Here is a 26,608-nt window from a genome sequence, read left to right as displayed (position 1 = left end):
GGGATTGTCATGTCTAGCGGCTACGTCAAATCGTTTCTCCGCGTTTTGTCTTATTGTCTGTGTAGCGTTTGTGTATTGTAAGTCTCGTAATATGTCAGTGTTTCTTACGTACCAGGGCGCGTCGGTGGCCGTGCGGAGGGCTATGTTTTCCACAGCCTGTAATGACTTTAAGTGGCTTTTTGCCGCGTGACCCCACGCCGTGGAGGCGTAGGTTAGCTGCGGTTGAAGTACCACCTTGATAAGCGTTCGCTTATTCCTTAAACTGAGGGTGTTTCCACCTTTGAGTAAGGGATAGAGCCTAGCCCTGGTGGTCTTCGCTCGCGCCACCGTCTCCACGATGTGCGGTTTCCACGTGAGACGCTGGTCCATCGTCACGCCCAGGTATCGTGTTTGTCGATTCCAGGAGATGGGTTCCTGGGATAGTGTCAGTCTGTCAAGGTTTTGTGGGATTTTTCGTTTGGTAAAAAGGATAGCCGAACTTTTGTTGGGATTAATTTTGACTTTCCACCTGTTGCACCAGGTTTCAAGTTGGTCTAAGGAGCTTTGGAGGAGGTAGATGGAATATCTAGGATCTACGGATTGGGATGTGATTGTCAGGTCGTCGGCGTATCGATTGAAGTCGTATGTTGTAGTATGTCATTGTGTGGTATGTGGTTGAAGAAATTTAAACTACCATAAATAACAACTGATTGCGAGATCAAAAGAGAGGAAATAATAACTCCAAGTCAGATATTCAGTGAGGAAAAAAGCCTAATATTTCAATCAATGAAGAATCCTTCAGCTAGAAATCTACAATTCTGCGTGTAAACTGTAACTACTTACACCTCCCGCTTAAAGATGCCGCGGCAAGCTTTTACTCTACGATCCGCAACCGTATGCAACCACACATACACGCTTTCACTGCGTCCTGTACTTAACCTAACGATAGAATCACATAAAACTATAAATTCTAGGTGCACGAGAAACACCAATCGGAAGACGTAGAGACCGGCGAGCTAGTCAGTTCCGACGACACAGGTAAAGGAAAAACGGTCGCGACGGGGCGAAGAAGTTTAAAGACGAGACCAGTTCGAGTCTTGCTCCGTCGCTTAGCGGCCATGTCACTTGCCCTGGCCGTTCTAGTTGGTTTGGGAGCCGTTGTTTGGTATTTCTTAGGATGGGTGTCCCTGGTGCAACTGATCCTGGTAGCCGTGGTGGCCTATATCGCGGCTGGAAAATATAAGTGGCTCTACGTGGTCTTAAGAACTGCGCCGAGGGATTTGAGGTAACCTTTTTAATATTCCATTGGTCGAAAGATCGAATTTTCAGGTCAAGGTTGTAGGGGTAGAGGTGGCGGCATGAAGTATGACTATTAAGCGGGTTATTACCGTGTTTATGATTTTGTGGTTGATAAAACACTTAACAATCCGCTATGATCTATAATTGGAAGTGCCAATTATTATATAATTTGCAACATTTTTATCGGTAAACGTGCATATCATGTAAATTTGAGAATGGGTAATATTTATTAAAATCAACTTACGGCCAATTTGTGCCAAATAAATTAAAAAATTATAAATTTAAATTGCGTCAATTAATGACTGTTATTTTAATATATACTTTTCATGTCAATTTCTACTTCCTTAGGTCATTATCATTAGAGTTGAAAGTTTTAAAATTATTAGGTGAATTTATATTTTTTTGACAGAGTTTGATAACTAATTAAGCGTGCGTCACATAGTACAGTCATTGAAGCTTTTCACCTCCGAATCCTTTGAAACTGAACCGATCGACTTGAAATTTGGCAGATAGAGAAAAGGTCAATGAACATTAGTGACATAGCGCCGATTGACGCTTCCACCCTGTTGGGGGTTGACACCCCTTTTCGGGGGTGGAATTTTTTTTTCAAAAATAACGCCGGAAATAGATAATCAAATTTTGAGCAAAAAATATTCGAAGAATTTTTTCGATAAATCTATACTTTTTTAGTTATTCACGATTGAAAACTTGGAATTTTGAGTGAAAAAAAAAAACTGTTTCAAAGTATTTATCGCGAATAACTCAAAAACTACGCATTTTATTAAAAAAAGTCTAATGAACAAAAATGTAGCTTGTAAATAAACAAAGAAAATCGTTTGTTAGAAAGTGTTGTACGTCCTATACAAAGCGAAATATGGTTAGTGGATGGGGACTTGTTTTGGGGGGAATACTCGAATCGATGTATTCAACGTCAAATAACGGAAAAAGGGTTAATTTTACGTGTATAACGCTCCTGGAGTTTTTTATAGTACTCAAAAAGACCTTCAAAATGAGCACTTTATAAAAGTTAATTAGAGCAAAATTGAAGGAGTTATCGTCAAAAACAGATGGTTTGCTCATATTTTTTAAGGAGAAATGAGCAGTAAACGCTGTACCATTTCCGTCAGAATTAAAATTAATCGCAGACCCTTTACAATTAGTTTTGTTTTAGTGTTTTCATACGATCCTGAAATTAGACCGGTTTAGAATGCGTATTTTTTGAATAATGTACGGTAAAAGTTGAAAACGTATTTTTCATTATTAAAAAAAATTGCCTTATTTATATAATAACTCTGAAACTAAAAAAGATACGTAAAAAATGATAGATAACAAAAATGTAGCTTTTTTTTCAACAAATATTTTGCTTTTTTTTATTCCTATAGCATAAAAAAAACGACCTGTCTCGAGCCTTTCGATCCTTTCCCTTTAAAAAAGGACTTAAAAGGTTTTATTAGCTATAAGGTAACTTTTATTTTAAATAATTGCAAAGTATTTTTTTCATTATTTTTTGCATAGAGGTAGTCTTTAATGGTTAAATAAAGGGTCGAAAAAATCAAATATATCATAGAACATGTTCGAGAACATGGAACATTATTTAATCTTTGTGCTTGAACAAGATTTTTATCAATATGCTGAAAACTTAATTTTTTCACTTTTTTTTAACTTAGGGATAGTTTTTACCCCTAAAAACAAAAAGCGTCAATCGGGCTTATGTCACTTTTGAACTTGAGCCTAAGATGAGCCTTATTCTAAATTTTCATGCAAATCCATGCAGTTTCAAAGAATTCGGAGGTTACAGCTGAATTTCAGCTTCAATGAATGTACTAACATAATATACTTGTTTCTATAATAAACATGTTCGCCATAAATAGTTATTTTTGTATCTAGAACCTCAAATTGTATTTTTGCATTCGAAATGAAAACAATATTTTTTCGAAAACTGCAATAAAATAAGACAGTTTGCAATATAACAATTTAATTTATATTTGAAATTGTTTGAACCGTGTTTGAATCAAAACGGTTTAGGCGCGGTAACTATCTTAACGATAACGAACCTGATAAAAAACAAAAATTAGTTGTTTAAAAAAGTAGCATCAGAATTATACCGAGCGATTCACAAATGGTGACCAAAAATTATACCTCGTATTCTTTGGTGAATTTTAAGGAGTCTTTCCTATACAGTTTTTATCTAGGATGCTTCGTTAACAAGATACAGGGTGTTAAACTTCAAAAAATATTTTTAATTTGTTTAAATAATTTAAAAACTAGTAATTCAAATAAATTGAAATTGGGCACATGTATTTATGTAAACATTGTTCAAAATCTGAAGGCTTTTCCTAAAATTTACATGCTCCAGTGGCGGAGGTAAGGGTATCGGTGGCATATTTTTCTAAATAAAATGGTACGCCACTGCTTTACAGTAACAACTATGATATGTTCGGATTCGTCTTTCAACTTTCTACAAATTACCATCACTGTCTTATGTTTTTCGAAAAAAGCCTTTGAGTAAAACTTAAAATACCAACTGAAAACACTTTTACTTGAATGACAAGACAATACAAGACATACTAATCATTTAGGCGAGCGGTTCACCCTAAGGAAAAGGCATGAACCGACTAAATTTTTAAAACAAAAACCTACAGCATGAAACTTTTTTTATTTTATAGTGTATTTTTCTGATAATTTACATATATTTTTAATATTTTTCGGCGTGGTCAGTCAATTGTTATAAACAAAAATGTTGTTTTAAAAAAAATTATTCGTCGAATGGCTTTGAGTTTTTTATTGTAAAATTGACCAAAATAAACACTTTTTGCTCTTTGACAAAAATTCGAAAAACGCTTCGTTTCCGAGATATTTACAATTTAATGTGAAAAAAGTGACGAAATCGACAAATTTTCTGAATTTCCAGACCAAATGAAGATATACCGCAAATACTGTGCTTTTCGTCCGGCAATTACTAAAAGTCGAAGATTTTTTGTGAAGCATGTCGGGGAAAAATGTGTTAACCATGTGGTTGGCGTCAACAAAATAATGAAATTGGCAAAAGAAATAGCAACTTAATCTCAATTTGCGGAGACAGAAAATTCTATAAAAAATAAATTTTCAATAGCAAATAAATTCTTAAGTAAACAAACAGTTACAGCAGCAGCCTCATTGAACACCATAAATTTTACCCCTAAGAATATATCGGCGGCGTTTGACGTTGGGTAAACACTGTATTTCATGTAACCTCAAATGAAAAAATATAAAAGTTTGATATCGGGACTTTGTGCTGGCCAAAGTTTTACATTGTTCTAGTAATCGATTATCATATTCGCTAATCCTTGATTTGAATAAGGTAATTTGAAACATAACTATCAATCAATCTACAGTCGACGAAAGCAAGACATCCGTGTCCGCACCGTGCAAATAACCACACTGGATATGATCTAATTTACCAACTGCATTGTAAACAGTTAAGTTGATTGATCTGTTGATTAAGTGGGGGGTGCAGGGTCAGCCTAAGTTTCGCGTAATAATTCTTTATAAATTTTCTGGAACACGAGACACTAGACAACAGGTTACTTAATGAAAATTGTTTATTTTCATCTCTTCTATTGCTCCTTTTAAGAAACGCACTTATTTCAGGAAACCCACGCCCAACAAAAAATGCCTAACTTAGGTATTATGTGTATAGATCATTACAACTTTTTATTATTACTTTTTAATGAAAATCAATTGGAGAATAAATACTCGAAAATGTTTTCGCGACCTGTATATTTAAAAAGGATTATGTTTACACTGATAAGAAACGATAAATTACTGACAGTTAATGAAATAGTTCCATTATTGTGTAACGTCGTATGCGTGTAAATAAAATAAAACAGTAGTCTAATAAAAATATGCTGATAAATCACACCATTCGCGCTGCTGTAGGTAGCAATAAGCAGATAAAATATTCGTAGAGAAACCGTAGCTTAAATTCCCAACATAACTGTCTATAATATTCGCAATACCGGTTTTACCGTCTCATTCAACTTTATGCAAGGTTCAAGTTCATTATCAACAAAATTAATTTTGACTTGTGTTTATAGATATTGAAACGATTTGTTTTCACCACAGTGTAATACAAACCACTAATGAGTATGACATACTTTTTTATGAACAGTTTAAAGGGGGAAGGGGAGGGGAGGGAGTGGCATAGGGGGTGGTTAACAATTGTGACTTTGAGCATTTTATAGGCGAGCGGTTCACCCTAAAAAGATGCTTCTAAACGAAGGTAACCGACTAAATTTTTAAAACAAAAACCTACAGCATGAAACTTTTTTTATTTTATAAGGGGTATTTTTCTGATAATTTACATATTTTTTTATATTTTTCGGCGTGGTCAGTCAATTGTTATAAACAAAAAAGTTGGTAAAAAAAATTACTCGCCGAATGGCTTTGAAACAGTTTTTTAATGTAAAATGAACCAAAATAATCACTTTTTGTTCTTTGACAAAAATTCAAAAATTACTTCGTTTCCGAGATATTTACAATTTAATGTGAAAAAAGTGACGAAATCGACAAACTTTCGGAATTTTTTTCTCAAAAACTACTAAACAGAGTTTAATTCTAAAAAAAGCATAATAATCGGCAGATCTTCTATTTTAAGATATATTTTTTTGGTATAGGTCAATTATTTTATGCGAGTAAAAAAACAGTATTTTAAAGAAAATCAAAATGGCAAATAAGTGAATGGAAGCAGGCTACAAATAGTGAAATTGTAACTCTAGATCCATTGTCACATGGATGGAAACTCGAAAATGGTTGTTTGGATTATTTTCAAGGAGAAACTGCGTTAGATATGCTTAAAAAATATGTTTGTTCATGTAGTGGAAAATGTTCTATGAAAAATTGTAACTGTTTGTTACCGAACCTGGAATGCTGTGTAATCTGTGCGTGCTCAGATGAATGTCAGAATGTTCCATAAAATTGATGATGAAACGTTTATTTCAACTCAAGAAGTTGTCGAAAATAACGAAAAACTTATTATTTAAAAATTAAATAAAAAAGAAATTAATATACTTTTATTGCTCTTAATATTTTTGTAAAATAAAAATAAAATAATTATCCTANAAAAATATTAAGAACAATAAAAGTATATTAATTTCTTTTTATTTAATTTTTAAATAATAAATTTTTCGTTATTTTCGACAAGTTCTTGAATTGACATAAGCGTTTCATCATCAATTTCGGATGGAACATTCTGACATTCATCTGAGCACGCACAGACTGCACAGCATTCCAGGTTCGATGACGAACAGTTACAATTTTTCGTAGAGCATTTTCCACTACATGAACAGAAATGCTTTTGAAGCATATCTAACGCAGTTTCTCCTTCGAAATAATTAAAATCCAAACAAATATTTTTTATTTTCCGTCCATGTGTCAATGGATTTTGGACAATTTCACTATTTGTAGACTGCCTTTTTTACTCGCTTTAGACCTTCAATAAAATAATTGACCTATACCAAAAAAATATATCTTAAAGTAGAAGATCCGCCGATTATTATGCTTTTTTAGAAGTAAACTCTGTTCAGTAGTTTTTGAGAAAAAAATTCCGAAAGTTTGTCGATTTCGTCACTTTTTTCACATTAAATTGTAAATATCTCGTAAACGAAGCACTTTTCGAATTTTTGTCAAAGAACAAAAAGTGTTTATTTTGGTCCATTTTACAATAACTGTTTTTAAAACCATTCGGCGAGTAATTTTTTTTACAACCTTTTAGTTTATAACAATTGATTGACCACGCCGAAAAATATAAAAAAATATGTAAATTATCAGAAAAATACACTATAAAATAAAAAAGGTTTTATGCTGTAGGTTTTTGTTTTAAAAATTTAGTCGGTTCATGCTTTTTCTTTAGGGGTGAACCGCTCGCTTATTAGCAAGTCAGCCATATTATAAGGGAGTCGATTCTTTTTTGTTTTGTGTTTGTGTCTATGAGAGCTGCTGATTTCTTAAATTCTTTAGAATAATTCTTCTTCCTTTTTCTTTATTCTAAAGAAGTGGATTGAGCCAAGTGTAAAATTACCATTATTTGCTTAATTTTAAAGGAAATCATTATATTTCCCTTCTCTATTTCTGACGTGAAAATTAAAAGGTTATTTTCGTGTGATGTTCCTATAGAGCAAGTTTTAAATTTATAAAAAGTGATCTCCATATTTTTACACATATAATTGAAGCGTTTTTAATAGATAATAAAAACAAATCTGTTTTGTTTCTGTGACCCTGACAGTAATTATTACTTATTAAACACGTCAAAAAATACTGTTCAACAAGTGGTTTAATTCAAATGAATACTGCAACAAATACAAAAAAATTATATATTTCTTTTGTAACGTATAAACTAGAACTAGGGTTCTTCCGGGGACAAATACTGTTTTCTAAGCAAACTTACAGAAACTTGAACGAGATAAAAGTATAACTTTGTCGTTTTTAGGGCTCTGTACAAATACTTAAGGCTTATAATTCAAGTGAAAAGTTTCCAAAGGAAAAATTTAACGCTAGCGGACGTTTTCAGACAAAACGTTAAAAAACATCCGAACAAACCTTGCATCGTTTTTGAAGATCAAGAGTGGACATTTGGTCAAGTAAGTATAACATTAAAAAAAATAGTTCTCGCTTATGAAGTAGTTGATTTCGAATTCTAGCATAAACTTATGAAATTACCATTCAATAGCAAATATTGGCTTCCTAATTAATATTTAACACCTTATTGTAGCAAAATATTCAATGACTTTACACATCTTCACAATGAGATATTACTCACACTTTATTTAAAATTTAGATTATTTAGGGTTGTATTCTGTTTCTAGGTAGAGGAATACAGCAATAAAATAGCGAACTTGTTCAAAAGCCATGGCTATAAAAAAGGCGACAGAGTGGCCTTATTCTTAGAGAACAAGCCTGAATTTATCTGCATATGGCTGGGCTTATCCAAACTAGGTGTCATCACCCCTTTAATAAACACCAACCAAAGACTGAATTCACTAGTACATTCCATAAACATTGGCAAAAGTCAGGCAGTTATATTCGGCATCGAATTAGCAGACGGTAAAGTACATATTTAAAAAAACTGGACCCTCGCGAATATTTCATTGTTAACTTTGTAGCTGTGAAGGAAGTCTTGGATAAAATCGAATCTAAAGTAGCTCTTTATCAAATAAGTTGTAATAATAATGTGGGGATAGCGGATCAAAAGTTCCACAACTTAGACGTGTTGCTTAAGGATGTCCCCGATGCTCCTCCTCAGATTGCGGACAAATTGGGGCACCATGACTGTATTGTGTATATTTATACCTCTGGGACAACTGGATTGCCAAAAGCTGCTGTTATTAGCACGTCGAGGTTCGTAAACTTAATTTTAATTACTTAAATGTTTCACTTGGATCTATAAGGGCCTACTAGACTTGCCCGGCTAAAGTCTGCACCCGCTCACTGTACAGTTAATTTATGCACACGCCTTACACTTATTTTCTGTTTATTTATACATAACATATTTCTGTCAAATGTCAGAACCAAAGTCTGTAGTTCCAATAGTTATTAGTTCCATTGTTCCATGGTAGTTCCATACTAACGTTATGCGCACAGGACAAATTTCTCATTACGCGCCATCTATGGCTTGTGATCGTAATTTTATAATGGCTGGTCCTAAGAAACAAACTACTACATGGAGGAGTGTCGACGCTGCAGAGAGAAAGGGCGATACTTTGGATACTCGCTCTCTCTCTAATCGACGAGGAAGGAGTTGCTTTAGCCAATCAAGTTCCTGCGCGAGAGAGGAAGATAGTACCCAAACTATCTGTTTCTCTCTCTGTCGCTCCTCTACTCGAACACTTAAGCATTTTTCCTCGATGTAGTGTATGCTCTAAGATATCATAACAATGGTAAATCACAGATGGCGCACTGGTCAAATCGGTAATTCCCCTGCCATTTTTTTAAAATTAAATCATAATTCCAGGTACATTTTCATTGCAAGCGCGATTCATTGGATGTGCGGGTTCACGTCGAACGATCGCTTTTACACCCCGCTTCCACTTTATCACACTGCTGGCGGTTGCATGACCGTGGGCCAGATGCTTATATACGGGGCGACGATAGTCATCCGAAGGAAGTTCTCAGCATCTGGATTTTTCGCGGACTGTAGGAAATATAATTGCACGGTGAGATAACACTTTTTCCAGCACGTCAATAGTTGATATATATTTGGAATGGCATATTTGTTAACAGATCGCACAATATATCGGAGAGATGTGCAGGTATATACTTGCGGTACCACCCACGGATTCGGACGCGGATCACAAACTGAGGATGATATTTGGAAATGGCCTGCGACCCCAGATATGGACGGAGTTTGTCGATAGGTTCAAAATACCGAGAGTAGGAGAATTTTACGGCGCAACTGAAGGCAATGCCAATATAGGTAGGTATCCATGCATAGGCCAAGCCAATAAAATTTTTACTTGAAAAAAGTTCTATATGCGAGATTATTGTAAAATTGTCTAAAGGAACATAATACAAGACATCTCTCGTCTTGTGAGTCAAAAAATTTTATTAGCTAACTTTTCTATTTAAACAAATAAGTGAGGAAAACAGTTTTTTCACTTTGCAGGGAAAACCATCAATTTTAGCGAAAAGTGACTCTCAGACAGCTTATAGGGAGTAAAATTATCTACAAAATGAGACTTGTTAAATTAAAATCGGTTAATAAACAAAAAAGTTATTGCAAAAAAACAAGAAAAGTGCCCATTTTTTAATTTGTTTATAACTATCGCATTTATTGTTAAAATTTTATAAAACCTATGACAAGTTGAGGGTTTTGTCATACTTTAAAAGTGTGCCAAAAGTGGGCGCTGTAGGTGCAATAGTTTTCGCACAATTCTATTTGTTTATAACGGAGGCTCCAAAAGTTATGAACTTTAAGCCTCTGTACAGGCGTTAATTTTCAACCAAACATGATTCTGAAAGCGTTATTGTAATCTTAAAGACGTAATTGAGCGACCTATTAAAAAATATCACCGGTTTTTTGACATTAACATTCTCAAATTGTGCATTAAAAAACTGTGCGTTTTTCGCTTAAAACAATTTGAATAAAATTGTTGCAATTTATGCTACCTAACCGAAAATAGATTCAATGGATAGCAGGCAAAAAAATACAAATCGTTTAAAAAAAAAGCACCCTCTACGACCAACAGGAGCCAAGGTAAGATTTTTTTTTAAATTGTAGCGCAATGGTTTATAAACATTAAGACATGAATTTTTTGCAAAATAAAGTTTACGACGTAAAATACGATTTCCCGTGAACTGCATTGAAAAATGTGGAAAATTAACGACTTACGAGCCCTTTATAGAAAAGATACTTGCTAAGTAGACTGTCTGGCGTGGTGATGGTGGAAGCTCGTCTAAGCAAGTCGCGCGCGAGAAAAGTGAAATCCAAAGTTCAAATTAATGTGTGCTGTAAAATTTTGCAATATCTCGGATTCTATTCATCGTAGAAACTTCTTTTTTTTATTAAACTGGGGTAGCTCGACGAAAAAATAACAATGGGCATATTTACGAATTTGTAGAATAGCTCTGAACTCCAGAAAAAATGTATTTTTACTATTATTAAATAAATAAATGAAGCTATCGTTCATGTTTTTTTTTTTAAATTTGTATTTTTTCGCCAGCTATCCATTGAATTTATTTTCAGTGAGGTAGGATAAATAGCAACAATTTTATTCAAATTGTTTATAAGCGAAAAACGCACGGTTTTTTAATGCACAATTTGAGAATGTTAATGTCAAAAAAACGGTGATATTTTTTAATAGGTCGCTTAATTACGTCTTTAAGATTACAATGACGCTTTCAGAATCATGTTTGGTTGAAAATTAACGCCTGTACAGAGGCTTAAAGTTCATAACTTTTGGAGCCTCCGCTATAAACAAATAGAATTGTGCGAAAACTATTGCACCTACAGCGCCCACTTTTGGCACACTTTTAAAGTATGACAAAACCCTCAACTTGTCATAGGTTTTATAAAATTTTAACAATAAATGCGATAGTTATAAACAAATGAAAAAATGGGCACTTTTCTTGTTTTTTTGCAATAACTTTTTTGTTTATTAACCGATTTTAATTTAACCAGTCTCATTTTGTAGATAATTTTACTCCCTATAAGCTGTCTGAGAGTCACTTTTCGCTAAAATTGATGGTTTTCCCTGCAAAGTGAAAAAATTGTTTTCCTCACTTATTTGTTTAAATAGAAAAGTTAGCTAATAAAATTTTTTGACTCACGAGATGAGAGATGTCTTGTATTATGTTCCTTTAGACAATTTTACAATAATCTCGCGGATAGAACTTTTTTCGAATTTCTCTTTTATTTTCGCTAATTTTTGTGGTGTAGCAATGTTTAAGGTAAAAAGTAACAAATCTAACATTGAAGTCATTGTTTTCTTTAAAAATTGTACATAACAAAGTTATTCGAGAACTCAAGAAATGCATAAATACGGGGTTTATCATTATTTCCGCCAGTGTTCCCAAATCGTGAGATTTTTCCCGACTCGTAAGAATCGTCAATTTCTACCCTTAATTCCCCTCAATTTTTTTCTAGTTAATGTCGACAACACGGTGGGATCCATAGGATTCATATCGAGAATCATCCCGTCAGTATACCCGATATCGATAATAAAGGTGGACCCAAACACCGGGGAACCAGTGAGAGACGCCCGGGGCCTTTGCATGACTTGCGAACCGAACGAACCAGGTGTGTTCATTGGAAAAATCATCCCCAACAATCCTTCCCGGGCGTTCCTGGGTTACGTCGACAAAGAAGCGTCCCAGAAGAAAATCGTCCGCGACGTATTCACGCACGGTGACAGCGCTTTCTTGTCGGGAGACATTCTGGTGGCCGACGAATTGGGAAACCTGTTCTTCAAAGACAGGACAGGCGACACTTTCAGATGGAAGGGGGAGAACGTGTCGACGTCAGAGGTAGAGGCGGTCATGAGCAATTTGGTGGATTACAAGGACGTCGTTGTGTACGGGGTTGAAATAAGGGGGCAGGAGGGTCGAGCGGGTATGGCGGCCGTTTTTGACCCTGAGGAAGCCGTCGATCTAAACAAACTAGTAGGTGGTGTTAAGAAGACCCTGCCGTCATACGCTAGACCAATTTTCGTTAGGATTCTAAGTAAAATAGATTTAACGGGTAAGATTTCATCGACTTCAGTTACTTTTTAAGTTAATTACGTTTTTTTTAGGGACATATAAATTAAAGAAGAACGATCTGCAGAAAGAAGGGTTCGACCCGTCGAAGGTTAGTGATAACGTTTATTATTTAGAGAGTTCTACGGGTACTTATGAGAAAGTGACACCGGAAATTTACGGTAAGATCAACGATGGGAGCATAAGGGTATAGTGGTAGTTAATTCAAGGGACAATTTTTACTTTTGTGTGCACTGTGATTATTCTCGAATCGACTGAAACGGAATCTGAAGAACACATCTAATATTTGTACACTACAAATGATATTAGGAGTACATATTTTTTATATATGACTTTTTTAGATATATTTAACTTTTTCTTTATTACTACATGGTTGTGTTTCATTGATTATGTATTGTTATCAATAAAAGTATTTATATGTTGGTTTTTATGTTTTATCTGTAAAAAAAGTTGTCATGAGCGCAATTTTATGTATGGGTGAGATATAACCTACGATAGCTCAGTATATGACGGTTTCTAGGTCCGAATTCTTGACACATGCACCGATTGACGTGAAATTTTAACGGTAAGTAGAAAATAGCTCAAGAAACAAAAGTTACACGGTGCCAATGTGTGTTTCCACCCTGGGAGTGAATGCCACCCCTTCTCAGGGTGGCAATGAAGGCACCCATTTTAATAGCAAAAATCAATAGCGGGATGAATTCTAAGTGAAAATTGCTCTATAACGTTTTTTCCAAAAATTAATATTTTCCGAGTTATTTGCGATTGAAAATGTTGATTTTTCATCTAAAAAGTGCATGTCTCAACCGTTTTTGATAAATAACCCGAAAACCTTGCGTTTTATCGAAAAACCCATATTAAACAAAAATTAAGCTTTTGAAATAACGAATCGATTCATTTATTGTTGATTACTGTAGATGTAATAATAACCGAGTTACCACTCTCTAAAGGTGACTGTTTATTTTTCGGAAAGTAAAATCGAACCTTTTCCCGTAAAATAATGGCGAAACAACTAATTTTCCCAAGAAAATGATTATAATCTTTTTTAAAGTGCTTGGAAAGACCTTTTATTGAAATGTTTTTTGAAAAAAATTCGTAGCCGAAAAACTCGCGGAGTTATGATGAAAATAAAATGGTCATCTCATTTTTTCGGAGAAAAAATCAACAATAAAATATATGGCTAAACCATAAAAATTGAAACTAAGCGTAATCCATGTACAGTTGACTTTATTTAAGTACTAATAATAGGCTCTGTAAGTTTGACAAATTTAGAATGCCTGACTTAAAAAAAGAGTTTGAAATTATGAAAAAAAAAATTTTTTTATATTTACAAAAATTTCCTTTTTTTCAAAATAACTCAAAAACTATACAAGATACGTGAAAAATGCGAGGGTTTAAAATTAAAAGTCTTTTTTTTATAATTTTGCGTTCTTTCAATTTTTCTGTAGAGCAAAAATTAACCGAGATATTACGTTTTTTAAGCACAACTTTCTTTGAGCCTTTAAAACCTAAAAATCTCGAAAACAAAGAGTTCAAGACCCTTCAACTATAAAGGTTGATTTGTAGCTTTTGCAATTTCCTGCAAATTGCTTTTTGGAGCGATGAAAAATATTAAAAATTAAAAAAGTTATCGTGAAATAACGAATTGTATTATTCAGTGAAAATTGTCGGATCGTGTAAATGGAAACATTGCAATGAATCATCAGTAATATTATAAACAGTGACGAGTCATTCATTCATTATAAATGCTATGAAGATGCGAAAAAAATGTTTTGCTTTATTTTCTGCAATAAGGGTGGTTTTTAAGGGTTGAAACGTTACAATAAATCAAAAATTATTATTCAAAACTATAGAATGCTTATTCTATTGACATAACACTTAATTCTATGGTTTTTACGTTTTTTGAAAGAAGGGGTAGTTTTCACCCCCTAAAAATAAGCACACATTATGGATATGTAACTTTTGTAAAGGAGGGTGAAATGAGCTTACTCACCAATTTTCACGGAAATCGATGCGTATGTCAAGAATTTGGAGGTAATACTCTATTTTTACCATTGTTATTCAATGCCTACTCGCACAAATCATCACTTAGTGCCTACTGGCAAAGGGTGACCTACTAACCTGTAAAAGTTGCAAAAGTTTAACATTTCCCTGCTTAATACTTCTTGTTATTTTTCCGTCCTAACCATCGTCTCTTTCTTCAGTTTCCAATCGTGTCTGTACGTCCAACACAATTCAAAAAATTTTATTTTAACATTTCAAACTCGACAAATATTTAAGGTTATATTCACATTTAGACTCTAGTGAGTTTTAGGCAATGATCTACATAATTTCAGTGTTTAAAATGGTCCATATTTGCAGTAGTGATAAATTAATTGGTATACGGGGAGTGTCCTCAAAATGCTGCAATAGCATCTCGATTGTATGCCGAGTGTTTTTCTTTGGACGTAATAACCGTAATTGGGACAAAGGAACAAGCGGACATGTTAGTTTACTTTAGTAAAATAAATAAGCCCTTTATTAGCAAAATACCGCAGAGAAAGCATTACCCCATTTCTGTATTCATCGCTATTTAATCATGATATTTGGAAAAATAGTTGATAAAGATATTACCAGTAAAAAATCACACAGCAAGGTTCTTTAATTCCTTCAACAATTCCTCTTCCCCTTTGATCTTCTCGATCTGATTGATCTCCAAAGTTTTCCCTTGGGCTTGCTGTTGCTTGAGCTTCTCTATAGCGTCCAGTTTCTAAAACGACAGATTAAAAATATGAAGCGACACGCGGAGAAAAATACATTACCTTCTTAATGTTCTTCAACTTTTTATCCAGTTCTGGATCTCCAGTCAAATTAATTTGTACTGTACTCGACACTGCGGGACCTTTAGGCTCGTCTTCGCCTCCTTCTAATTTTTTGGCCTTCTTGGCTTCTCTCTTCTTCTTCTGTTTAAGGGCGGCTTTTGAAGGCGCCGAATCAGCCCCTACAAAGAAATATCTCAAGATTCTAACCTAATCGAGAGTTCTATATCACTCTTCCATTCAGTTTTGCTCCCCTCACTTGTTTATCTTAGTCCCCGCCCACTTCTGCCTTACTTAACCAATCAGTGGCCAGAGAGTTCTAAATCCCCCAATCAGAGGATGGAGAGTTCTAAATCACTCCCCACAACACATTTATCTGCCCTGCCTTCTGGAAGTTAGTGGAAGGAGTGGTTTAGAGCTCTCCGACCTCTGATTGGGGGATTTAGGGGACTGGTAGCCATCGATTGACGAAGTAAGACAAAAGTAGATGTTAGTACCTGGTTTATGGGCCGCTTCCTCGTCGTCGTGGAGACTGAACTTAACTGCGGGACGATTTCTGGCCGACGGAGGCCTATATGCCTGCGTGGAGGCCTGCGGTTGGCTGGGGGCTATCCCTTCCACTTTCTTTGTGGTGATTATTGGATCTTTAAACGCTAGTTTTGGATAATTCTAAAATAATACATTGACATAAAGAAATATTTCAATAAAATATTTTACCTTCCAAATAATATCGTACAATTCCTCTTGTTGGGGTGATGGCTTTTCATACAATAGTACTCCGGTGTAGTGCCAAATTTTATAACCGTTGCTGGTTCGTAAACGAGGGGATGTAGTAGCGGTCAAGAAGTGTTCACCATCAGCCGCCCATTCCAGCAGCGTGGTTTCGGGGGCATCGCAACTGCCTACACGTTTATAATTAACAAACAAGAAGTCAATAATGTGGCTGGAAACACTCAGAATTGCTACACAAACAGTTTTTTTTAATTTAACTGACTTTTCTATATGCCTGATCATTATAAAATTCCATGACTTCTCCCGGTTTTCTAACATGTAGCCCTGACGACTTTGTTTTCAAGATAAAGGCTGCTTATCATTTGGAAAAAAAAATTTGAACACCCAGTATCCCAAAACGATGCATTTCGGAACAAATTTGTGATGCAAAATCCACCGATAAAGTATAACAAACAAATTAACTTTTACTTACCTATTTTCTTCCTATTAACGGCATCCCACAATTCTATCTGTCCCCTTAAGTTCCCGAAACCTCCGAGCAACAGTATATTACCCTGCGGGTTGTAGTAAACGGAATTCTTGGCAACACTACCTAGTTCGAAGACTGCTTCACACTTTAAATTGTAGATTGTCGCTTTTGCAGGCGTGAAACCGTAAATAACGCAGAATTCTTGATTTTTTGGCGACCACTGCACGCTGTAGATTGGGCCTTCTTTACCTAAATAGTGGGAAATATAGCACGATTCCTTAAAACGTAATTTTTTACTCACTAGGTGTTACCATGGAAGTTTGGCCGTTTAAACCAACAAAGTGAAGTCCTTGTTTTCCGTAGTACGAACCTCCAGTCTTATCGACTTCCGTTGATGTAAGTAAAAGGGCATTGTTTCCTTTGGAATTCCAGTAAAAGTCTACCTTGTCTGCTTGGAAGAAACTTTTGTTTGCTAGAGCCTGCTGTTCATCAAAGTTCGGATATTTAAATAATCTAAAAAAAAATCGCACTAATTTTTAAAGCAACAAAATCTTTTCTCATTACTTTTTACCTTCCGAAAGAAGGTTGTCCTGGAACGCCAGGGGTATGGCAAAGTACAAAATAAGTACCAACATTGGGTGAAATTTTATAAGAAATAATTTTGTGACAATTTATTCTAGTAACGATTCTTTCAAAATTGAGATCTTCACAAAAAACAACATCCGTATTTACCATTCTCGCAAATAGCTTTTCGTCTGCACTCCACTGAGGTTCCCTAGAAATAAAAACTAATTAATATTTGCTACATAATATAGAACATTGTTAATAATTAACCAGTTGCTCTGTTTCTTATGCACAAAACTCTTTTCAAGTTGTCCATTTTCGGCTCTATAAATATTCAGGTTTGGAGTGCCCTGTGGATTGGCATTACTAACTGTGAAAGGTTCCCAACTCATCAAATAAGTGCTTTTTGGAGAAAATGCCAAATGGTATGCCTTAGTGTTTTCAATTCTTGCCACCTCCTTCCAATTACTTGTCTGCACAATCTTCAAACTAAAAACGTACTTGTAACAGAATTTAATTAAGCAAATAATTTTCCTTACATTTGTCCATTTATGTAAGCAAAATACGACCCATCGGGACTAAATAACATGGACCTGCATGACTTGCTTTGCACCGAGTCAAATTCCTCCACATTTCCAAAATTTGGAGGTCCAAATGATAAGCTTATGCCAGATGAACTGCGAGCTAAAAATAAACTTTTAACAATAATTTTTATGAATATTTGGGAAATTTACCAGCAATCGGAATAGATGTCATTTTAGGTTATGATTTCACACGTGTTAAAAATTCATTTTTCTCTATTGTTTTAAATTATAAGGGAGGTCAAATTATAAAAAGAAAATCATTAATCGAATTATGTTGAGAACCAAAACAATAAGTAAATAATGATAATTTTTTTATATTAAATTAAATATCACCCACATTATAGCCACAACACGGATGCCATTTCATTCGACAAGAATGACAGATGAAAACTGTCATTTGTCACTTCCCAGTAAATTGTCATTTTACAAATGTTGCCAACCGACAAGGTTCTTTAATTGAAAAACTTGGCACCTACTCGTCGATGGAGCTTTCTGAAAAAAAAATCTAGGTAGCCATAGCCACAGATCACAGAAACAATTAGGTAGCTCAGAGCGCAGGTCTGCAGTCTCTAAATTTGAGGTTGTGTTGAGAGTCGATTGATTATTTTTCGAAAAATGTATACATAAGTAATAAATAAATGTGGAATCCGTTTTTGGAAATGTGTTTGTGATTATTGAGAGAAATAAAAAATGTATACGTTAATGACATGGGCGTATCTCCTATTATTTATAAAATTCGTTCTAGCCTACAACCGTGATGTATTTACAGAGGAATTACTTATTAAACCTCTCTACAGCGAACAATTGTATGCACATTTTCAGTTTACTACAAAATGGAATACTGATCCAGAAACAGAAACATGTAAGAAAATTATTTGAAAGTCTATGTCTACATGTATATTAAATTATTTTTTTTACAGTTAATCATACTCGTATATTTCCAAGAGCACTTGGTGAGATAGTTAAGAGGTACAACATACAAGAACTGCACGTCAGTTTAACAGGAGGCTTATGGAGATATGAGAACTGGGGATATCCTATAGTTGACGCAGCTCCTGGTGCTGAAGTTTGGGCGTGGTTTAAATCCGATACACCCGATGTCGATAAAAACTGGAAACTACTGGCTAATTCACTGTCTGGTTTGTTGTGTGCATCCTTGAATTTTATCGACTCTTCGAATAGTATTAGCCCTGAATTTACATTTCAACCAAGAGGCGCTACCGATTCTCCCAGTATAAATAATACTTATTTACGGTACGCTAGTTTGCCTCGTGAGGTGGTCTGTACGGAAAATTTAACACCTTGGAAGAAACTCTTACCATGCGACTCAAAATTTGGTCTAGCGTCTTTGCTAAATTCGGGATACATACACAATACACGATACCATTCCATTGCACTTCACTTACGCCCCATCTGCAGGGACAGCACGTGTCAAAGTCTCTCGCTAGAATTGCAACAGTCAGTGTCGTTAGTGTACGATTACTTGCTGTTAGGTTCTAAGAACTGGTCTTTGAAAAAACTTTTCGGGCAGGGAGTGTCGAAGAATTGCCCTCTGGCAAGTAGAAGTGATATTTTTGTAGACACGACTAGTTCGGGCACCCACAGTTTCGAGTTAAGTCCTCCGCCTCATGAATTCGTAACTTCTTTCAGAGGAGGCCACGAAAGCACTTTCGCCAAATACAAGGTACCTAATTATTTTTTCTTCATAAGTGCAAATTACAAGGAGCCGCAAAGCATCGCGCTGTTATTTCCTCCACCTTTACACGCTAATCAGTACTTGACGGGTTACGGACAAGAACGCGGGGGTGTTGTCACTAAAATTTTTAACAACCACTGGGCCCATTTAGACGTGGTCGTGTTGCAGAACATTCCATGGTACGTTCCGATTTATTTACATACCCTCAAAGTGGTGACGGACGGTTTGGAGACGAACCCCGTCACTTTGCGATACATTCCAGGCAGGCAGAGAGAACGGGCGTATTATTTAGAAATTCTCTTGAAACTGCCGCCTCAGTCGTCTACGTCGATTTCCATCGACTTCGATTACGTGTTCTTGAAGTGGCAAGAATATCCTCCGGATGCCAATCACGGGTTTTACATTGGATCAGCTATCGTTTCCACGAACCTCCCACTCGCTAGAAACTACACTGGATTGCCACAAGATGGCTCCACTCTAGCTGACAGTTTTAATGCGTCTCGAAGCGGGTATTTGGTGCAAGTTCGCACCGAGACCATGGTTATAACCTTACCCACTCCCGATTTTAGTATGCCTTACAATGTTATCTGTTTGGCTTGCACTGTGGTGGCGTTAGCCTTCGGACCTTTGCACAATATTACCACTAGGAGGCTGGCGTTGAAGCCAAAACAGAAGGAGAAGCTGCCGGCGAAGTTGAAGAGGATTTTGACCGAGTTTTTGAAAAAGTAAAGAATGCGCAACTTTGTAATGTTTTTTGGTATTCTTTTTATAATTTCTTACCAAAAACTAGTCATTTTGTTAAATAAACTGAAATAAAACAAGGAAAGTCTTTTTTATTTTAATCTAGATTAATTTAGTATTGTATGTCATTCAATTAGTATTTTAAAGAGTGCAACAATCTAAACTTGTAAAATATATTAAAATTAGTGTGGGTGTATCGAGAAAAATATTTATGATGTAGCACGTTTATCATCGATCTCGCAAACGGATGTGGACAATGAAGAGAAATTTCATTAGTTTTTTTCAGAACTAAGTTCGTAAGGTCGTCAAAGCATTCATATTCCAAGAGTCATGAATTTTAAATACATTTATTAGACAATTCAATGGAAACAATGTTGAAATTTAATAATATCCACTCATAGATAAATTCATCTCCTTTGGTTATTTACATAAGTCAATGCCATGTTGCATCAGAGCAGTTTGGTAGACATTTTACAATAAAGAATCAAAACAGAAACAGCAATAATAACGGTACAAACAAACAGGCAATAATACGTTAGATATGTTGATAAAATATTACGGACAAAAATTAAAATAAGTTGCAGGTTAAAAATATTTAAAATAACAGTGTTAATCTGCGGTTATGACCCAAACTAGACTGGGTGTACTCATCTATCGAGTAAAAAGCATGTTGGGTAAGAAACCGCTTTAGGTTCCGTTTAAATTTATTTAGATCCATAATTGATTTTAGGTTTTTTGATAACCAGCATATAAAGGTGATTTTTTGTGCTAGTCTGTTGATGTGGTTATGATCGTGATATTCACTATTTTTACTTAGTTTTCCTTTATTAATGAAGGTATACAACAGTTTATAAAGTAGATGGAAGTGAATATAAGAATATTAGGATTTTAAGTGAATCTATACAGGACTCTCTATGGCCCAAATAAAAAATGAGTCTTATAAACTTTTTTGAATTAATAAGATCCCAGACGCCTCAGTTGCCCTTCCCCATACAATTATATTGCAAGTTGCAACTAAGACCACTATATACCAGGGCGTATATTTAGCATATATTTAGGTCAAAGTCATAGAGAAAGGAAAAATAGAAATCTGTTACCTTTGGCTAGTGTAAATGTTTTTATTTGGTTTCTTGTTTCTTTACATCAGTAATATGGAGTATTTTTGAGATATAACCTAAAATCATATGATGTCATGATTGTCATGTCATTTTTAACAATGTCGTTGGTACTTTGTATCTACTGGCATACGTACCTACTTTAACAAAGTGACCTACTAATGTAGGCGCTATAAATGCATGACTAGTGGCACCGGGCAGATTAAACTTTTTAATTAAAGATGTTCTGGGGCCGATTAGCATTGCATTATATCCATAAATTTACGTAGTATAGTATTTAAATCAGTTCATAATAATTAGCATTAAAAAGATACATATGTATATAAACTTTTCTTTATATACAGGGCGTCTCAGGTATTACTGGCATCCCAGCAAGCATAGGCGTATCTAGGGGGGAGCAGGGGTGTACACGGCCCACCCCAAAAAGCCCGGTGCCCACCTAAGAAAAAAAGATCTAATGTTACCGTCTATCAAATCGGTATAAGTCGCTGATTGCGTGACCTTTTTTTTAGAACATTCATATGAATTAACTCTCAAAGGTCACACTAGTGCGAATTCGCACCACCGTTTTTTTTTTGGAACAAATGGCATTTCTCTGGTAGCAGATGCCGAGGGTTTCCTCCACCGTGATAATTCCTTCTACAGCCCAAACATTTGAGCTGTACCACAGCTGGCCTCAGTTTGTTATTATCGGCCAAACTAGAGAGTCTGAAAAGTACCAACGGTGCAAATTCGTACTAGTGTGACTTTAGTGTGGCTGAATCATATGATCTAGAAATAAAGTGAATTGAATTAGCTAGTTATTGTTAATAGTTCTTCAAATGTTTTTTTTCATTAATAATTTAATTGTTACACGTATTTGTCAATATTTATGGATAATACTGTTTAAATTAATATTTTTATACAAAAGAGTATAAAATAAACATCAATTTATAGGAAGGAGCCAAAAATCATAATTTAAAAAAATACATAGGTATATTTGAGATAATGGAAAAAATCGATATCATTTTATCGATATGCGGTATTTTTTTCTTAAAAATTATAGACTTTGAACTTCAAAATCCCTTTTTTACTTCTCTAGCCCTTATTTATAAAGAAATACGATTAAAAAAAAAAAATCATGTTTTGAAAAATGTTTTTTTTAACAAATCAATTTATTTTCAAAATTAATTACGTCATTCCATTTCTCGGAAAATTTTACACCAGTTTTGTTTTCGTTAACAAATAAAGAAGATATAAAGGTTCAAAGTTGACAAAATCCTAATTTGCACTACTGTGACCTTTTAGGTGTCCCATGTGACCTTTGAGGGTTAGATTGTATTGAATTAATACTTTTTTCATTTGATCCTATATTTATTGCTAATCCAATTAGTTTCTAAAATTAGTGCCCTACCTAGAAAATTGCTCCCTATATTTGTTGAACAAAAACTTTCTATAGAAATGCTTAATTTTAGACCGTATAAGAAATCATAAAAAACACGTTTTTCAGTTTAAACACGCTCTCTAATTGTCGGGAATTAAACGCACTGAAGCCTTGGAAATGGAGTTTTGATTATAAAACAAATACTGTAATAAAAAGTAGCAAAATGTTATTAGCTGTCAGAGAGTCGCGTTTTGAGCATAAACAAATGTGTACCAGCTGTTTCATGTAAAACTCCGGGGACAAAGTCCGGGAAAAAATCCGTGGATAAGTCCGGGGAGTACTCCGAGGAAATGCTCCGGGCGTAAATTCTGGAAAAAATCCGGGGGAAAAGCTCCGGGGGAAAAGAGTCCGAGAAAAACTCCGGGGGCGGGGATAGGTATAGATAAATCTCAATTATTTGTAACCAGCGTTCAAATAAAAACGTGGTTAAGTTGGTTCTGAAAATTTGGACGTAGGGCGTAGCGTATAGCAAATGAACTTAAACGTCATCTGTCAAAGCGCTATATCGCCGCTATCAATTTGAATATTTTCGTTTTAAAAAGCGTTTAAAATGGTGTTTTCTCAAGAACAAAAAGTGTTTATCATAGAGTCCTACTTTAGAAATGGACGCAAGATTGATGGAATATGGAAGTATTCTATTGAGGAATGTTTCATAGAATTTCAAAATCAATTTCCCGGCGTTGTTGAGTACAAAATTTTTCAAAGTGCAGTTCAGCGTTGTGTTAATGTTTTTCGTGAAACGGGCAGTGTAACAAGAAAAGAAGGAAGCGGCCGACCTAAAAAGCGGACTGAAGAATTAAAAGAAAATGTCCAACAAATAATGGAAAATGCGCCAAGAACTTCTGTACGTGTTTTATCACAAATGGTGGGAGTATAAGTCGGTACCTGCCACACAGTGTTAAAAAAAGATTTGCGTTTGTTCTCCTATCGTTTAACTTGTCAGCAAGAACTTCATGAAGTTGATTTTCTGCGACAGGCTGTATTTTGTAAATGGCTTTTAAACAACTACGGTGAACTTCATAATATCACCTTTTTTTCTGATGAAGCCTGGTTTCATTTAAGTGGTTACGTAAACTCACAGAATATGAGAATGTGGTCTTCTTGAAAAACCAGATAACTTTTTTGTCGAGGGCCCTCTACACGCTCAAAAAATTGGAGTTTGGTGTGCTCTCAATCGAAGGAGGATTTATGGACCTATTTTTTTTAATGGTACTCTTACTGCGCAAAGGTATAGAGAAGAAATTATCGCTCCTTTTGTTAACCAGCTGGAAGAAAACGAAATTACAAACTTTTACTTTCAACAAGATGGGGCAAGGGCACATACGGCAGGCGAGACTATGAATATGTTGAGGGAAGTTTTCCAAAATCGACTAATAAAGTCTCAATGCTGAACATGAATTTCCACCGAGGTCATGTGATATTACGCCGTGTGATTTCTTTTTGTGGGTTTACCTTAAAAACACTATTTTTGAACTGCCTATTCCTGATTTAAACCATCTGCAGGCTCGACTTATAGACAAGATTCGTGAAATTAACAATACTCCGAGCATCTTAGAAAATGTCTTTAATTCTTTGAGGAACAGGTGTGAAAAGTGATTGGAACAAGGAGGGGGACACTTTCAGCAGCTGCTTTAATTTATTGTTATAACAAGGAGGGGGACACTTTCCGCAGCTCCTTTAATTGTTTGTTATTGTTATCATGATTATTCTTTAAAATAAAGTTATATAGTCATAAACGTTATTGAAACTGACAGCTGCTATACAGCTCGTTGAGAAATGAGGTTAAGTTGGTCGCTATAAGCTACTCCCTACGTCCAATGTGTCAGAGCCAACTTCGACCACGTTTTTATTTGAACGCTCGTTACAATCACCCCTTGCAAGGATTCCAGTAATACTTGAGACGCCCTGTATATTACTCTCCTGAAAAATTACTTAAAGTAACGACGTCATAATGAATAATGAAACGCTAATTAACAAACAACATTTTTATTGAAAATCTCAATTTTATTGATTTAAAAACGGTAATTATATATTTTTTTATTAAAACTTTGTTAAATTATTAGTAGAATATTTAAAACAAGTACTATTTACAGAAAACAAATCAAAAATATTAAACCCATTTTATATTTATCAGTTTTTGACCGAATAAATTGAGAAATTAACCAATGAAATATTTGAATAAATTTCCTAATTTTAACAAATTTTGGCAAAAAAATTGGATAAAGTCTATTGTATATTTTCAAATTGAAATAAACCCTTCATTCCTAAAATCCAAAGGAATGATACTGTCTTCAGCAATTTATTGAATAAAAAAATATTAAACATAAAACGGATTTTGCTCATTATGAAACAATAAACACAAAAAAAAAAACAAACAACACAAACAAAAAAAAAAAAAAATAAAACATAAAACGGATTTTGCTCATTATGAAACAATAAACACAAAAAAAAAAACAGGAAAATTGTTCAGATTAACCAAAATTAAAATTTTAGCTGAACGAGCATATATGTAATGGATTATTTTATAATTTTGTTAGTGTAAGTAACTATATTTGAGAGTACAGATGATATCGGATCTGGCAAATAATGGCTAAATGTGGGCAAGTGCAAAATATGAAAATATGTCAATTAAGTCTTATTACAGCCGTTTTCTATATACAGTGTAGGAAAGTACCGATGGTCTATCAGAAGTTACGTGAGAGCGATAAAGTAAGCCATAGAAATCCATGTGATAGACAAGGAAGGGTATAGTAAAAGCGTCTAATAGTCACGCCTATTCACGCCAAGATCCACTTCTTATTTGTGGAAGGGCGAAATGGGCGGTGACTATGAGAGGCCTTCATTATAGCCATCCTTCTCTATCGCATGGATTTCTATGGCTTACTTTATCGCTCTCACGTAACTTCAGATAGACCATCGGTACTTTCCTACCCTGTATATGAGCCCTAACAACTAAATGGTGGAAGGAGCGATAATTTTGGCAATAACAGTTAATAATATCACAGAACCGTATTTTACATTACCGTCTTCATTGTGGAACTGTTTTCGATAATATTCTTCTTGAAAACTTGAAAAAATTATTAGTAGACATTATTAGAACGCGCGCCGGGCCCGCGCATATGCGTGAACGCCGCTCTCGGACGCGCGCGAATTTTTTGCCTTGAACGTTTCAAATTCGGTTAAAAAACCTCGCGCGACGTCGAGGGCGGCGTTCACGCGCGTGCGCGGGCTCGGCGCTCTTTCTCCCGTGTGCAGGCCGTTCATTAACGTTAACGTTTACTGCTGCTAGCGCTTTTATTACACGAGCTGTCAATGTAAAACTTTTTGAGAATATTATTTTAACTCTTTCTTTAATTGTTTTTAAAATCCCGCTCCGATACGTCCAGTAGTTGATTAACAATTAACGTTATAAAACAAGCTATCTTGGGAACAAGGAGAGGTAGGTGACTTATTTACCGTAAAAATAAGCCCGAATTTATCAGAAATATTATTTGTATAGTTGAAGTGAATTTGGAAAACTATATTTAAAAATTCCATCAGATATTATTAGAGCTCGTACATTCAACATAATCACTCCAGTTTACATTCAACGTATACGCGTTTTTGCTCAACACTACGGTACCCCGACCCGCCACAGGACATCACAGCAGTTATCTATACAATGTACGTTAGTTTATATACATCCCAGCGTTAATAATTAAATAGGAATCTGTTAATTTGGTAATCGCTAATTAGTTTAATTAATCGGTGGATGTCGTCAACGCCAGATCAAGAATCCAACTGAGAAAGCGAGTATCCAGACGGGCGCGTGATTGCTCGTGCTCGAATCGGGAGACTGCCCAACTTCCCGCACCTGAGGATCGGAACTGGCGCCTTTCTGGCAAATATCCCCGCATTCCTCGCCTTCGCAAATGTCGCATAACGTGGAAGTGAGGCCGTTGTAAAATATCCTCGCCCGTCTCGCTAAAAGTAACCCTCG

The 26,608-nt window shown here is 35.1% G+C and overlaps 4 protein-coding genes across 5 annotated transcripts in view; 2 read left to right on the top strand and 2 right to left on the bottom strand.

Annotated features, from left to right (window-relative positions):
* The window catches only part of LOC108917588 (long-chain fatty acid transport protein 4), a 21,953-nt gene extending 9,023 nt beyond the window's left edge, over window positions 1-12,930 (top strand). The window contains exons 2-9 of the mRNA XM_018724280.2: window positions 954-1,264; window positions 7,745-7,895; window positions 8,121-8,358; window positions 8,418-8,652; window positions 9,266-9,467; window positions 9,535-9,727; window positions 11,897-12,490; window positions 12,543-12,930. Coding sequence (XP_018579796.1) covers window positions 954-1,264; window positions 7,745-7,895; window positions 8,121-8,358; window positions 8,418-8,652; window positions 9,266-9,467; window positions 9,535-9,727; window positions 11,897-12,490; window positions 12,543-12,700 — 2,082 coding nt within the window. The 3' untranslated portion in view covers window positions 12,701-12,930. The remainder of the gene's footprint in view (window positions 1-953; window positions 1,265-7,744; window positions 7,896-8,120; window positions 8,359-8,417; window positions 8,653-9,265; window positions 9,468-9,534; window positions 9,728-11,896; window positions 12,491-12,542) is intronic.
* A 2,077-nt stretch (window positions 12,931-15,007) lies between these two features.
* LOC108917552 (eukaryotic translation initiation factor 2A) lies at window positions 15,008-18,034 on the bottom strand. The gene is made up of 10 exons (XM_018724205.1): window positions 17,805-18,034; window positions 17,610-17,754; window positions 17,341-17,559; window positions 17,078-17,281; window positions 16,808-17,019; window positions 16,510-16,755; window positions 16,023-16,207; window positions 15,803-15,974; window positions 15,309-15,487; window positions 15,008-15,256 (listed from the first exon to the last, which is right to left on the bottom strand). The coding sequence occupies exons 1-10, from the start codon at window positions 17,824-17,826 to the stop codon at window positions 15,131-15,133; spliced, it is 1,710 nt and encodes a 569-aa protein (XP_018579721.1). The 5' UTR covers window positions 17,827-18,034; the 3' UTR covers window positions 15,008-15,130.
* Window positions 18,035-18,193: 159 nt separating this feature from the next.
* LOC108917553 (GPI transamidase component PIG-T) lies at window positions 18,194-20,176 on the top strand. The gene is made up of 2 exons (XM_018724206.2): window positions 18,194-18,516; window positions 18,575-20,176. The coding sequence occupies exons 1-2, from the start codon at window positions 18,345-18,347 to the stop codon at window positions 20,077-20,079; spliced, it is 1,677 nt and encodes a 558-aa protein (XP_018579722.1). The 5' UTR covers window positions 18,194-18,344; the 3' UTR covers window positions 20,080-20,176.
* Window positions 20,177-25,510: 5,334 nt separating this feature from the next.
* The window catches only part of LOC108917586 (CD109 antigen-like), a 31,140-nt gene continuing 30,042 nt past the window's right edge, over window positions 25,511-26,608 (bottom strand). For both annotated transcript variants that reach the window (XM_018724277.1, XM_018724276.1), the window contains exon 17: window positions 25,511-26,592. In XM_018724277.1, the coding sequence (XP_018579793.1) occupies window positions 26,387-26,592 (206 nt within the window). In that variant the 3' untranslated portion in view covers window positions 25,511-26,386. The remainder of the gene's footprint in view (window positions 26,593-26,608) is intronic.

The sequence above is a fragment of the Anoplophora glabripennis genome, unplaced genomic scaffold (assembly GCF_000390285.2).
Source record: "Anoplophora glabripennis isolate ALB-LARVAE unplaced genomic scaffold, Agla_2.0 scaffold80, whole genome shotgun sequence".
In the NCBI taxonomy this organism is placed as follows: Eukaryota; Metazoa; Arthropoda; class Insecta; order Coleoptera; family Cerambycidae; genus Anoplophora; species Anoplophora glabripennis.
This window is presented reverse-complemented; position numbering and strand designations above follow the sequence as displayed.

What these genes read in the sequence shown, in the direction of transcription:
- LOC108917553 (XM_018724206.2), top strand. Translation starts at nt 18,345, where the DNA reads ATGTATACGTTAATGACATGGGCGTATCTCCTATTATTTATAAAATTC. An exon ending in TGATCCAGAAACAGAAACAT is followed by an intron (nt 18,517 to 18,574) that starts GTAAGAAAATTA and finishes TTTTTTTTACAG; the next exon opens with TTAATCATACTCGTATATTT.
- LOC108917552 (XM_018724205.1), bottom strand. Translation starts at nt 17,826, where the DNA reads ATGACATCTATTCCGATTGCTG. An exon ending in GACATCTATTCCGATTGCTG is followed by an intron (nt 17,755 to 17,804) that starts GTAAATTTCCCA and finishes GTTTATTTTTAG; the next exon opens with CTCGCAGTTCATCTGGCATA. An exon ending in AACTTCCATGGTAACACCTA is followed by an intron (nt 16,756 to 16,807) that starts GTGAGTAAAAAA and finishes CCCACTATTTAG; the next exon opens with GTAAAGAAGGCCCAATCTAC.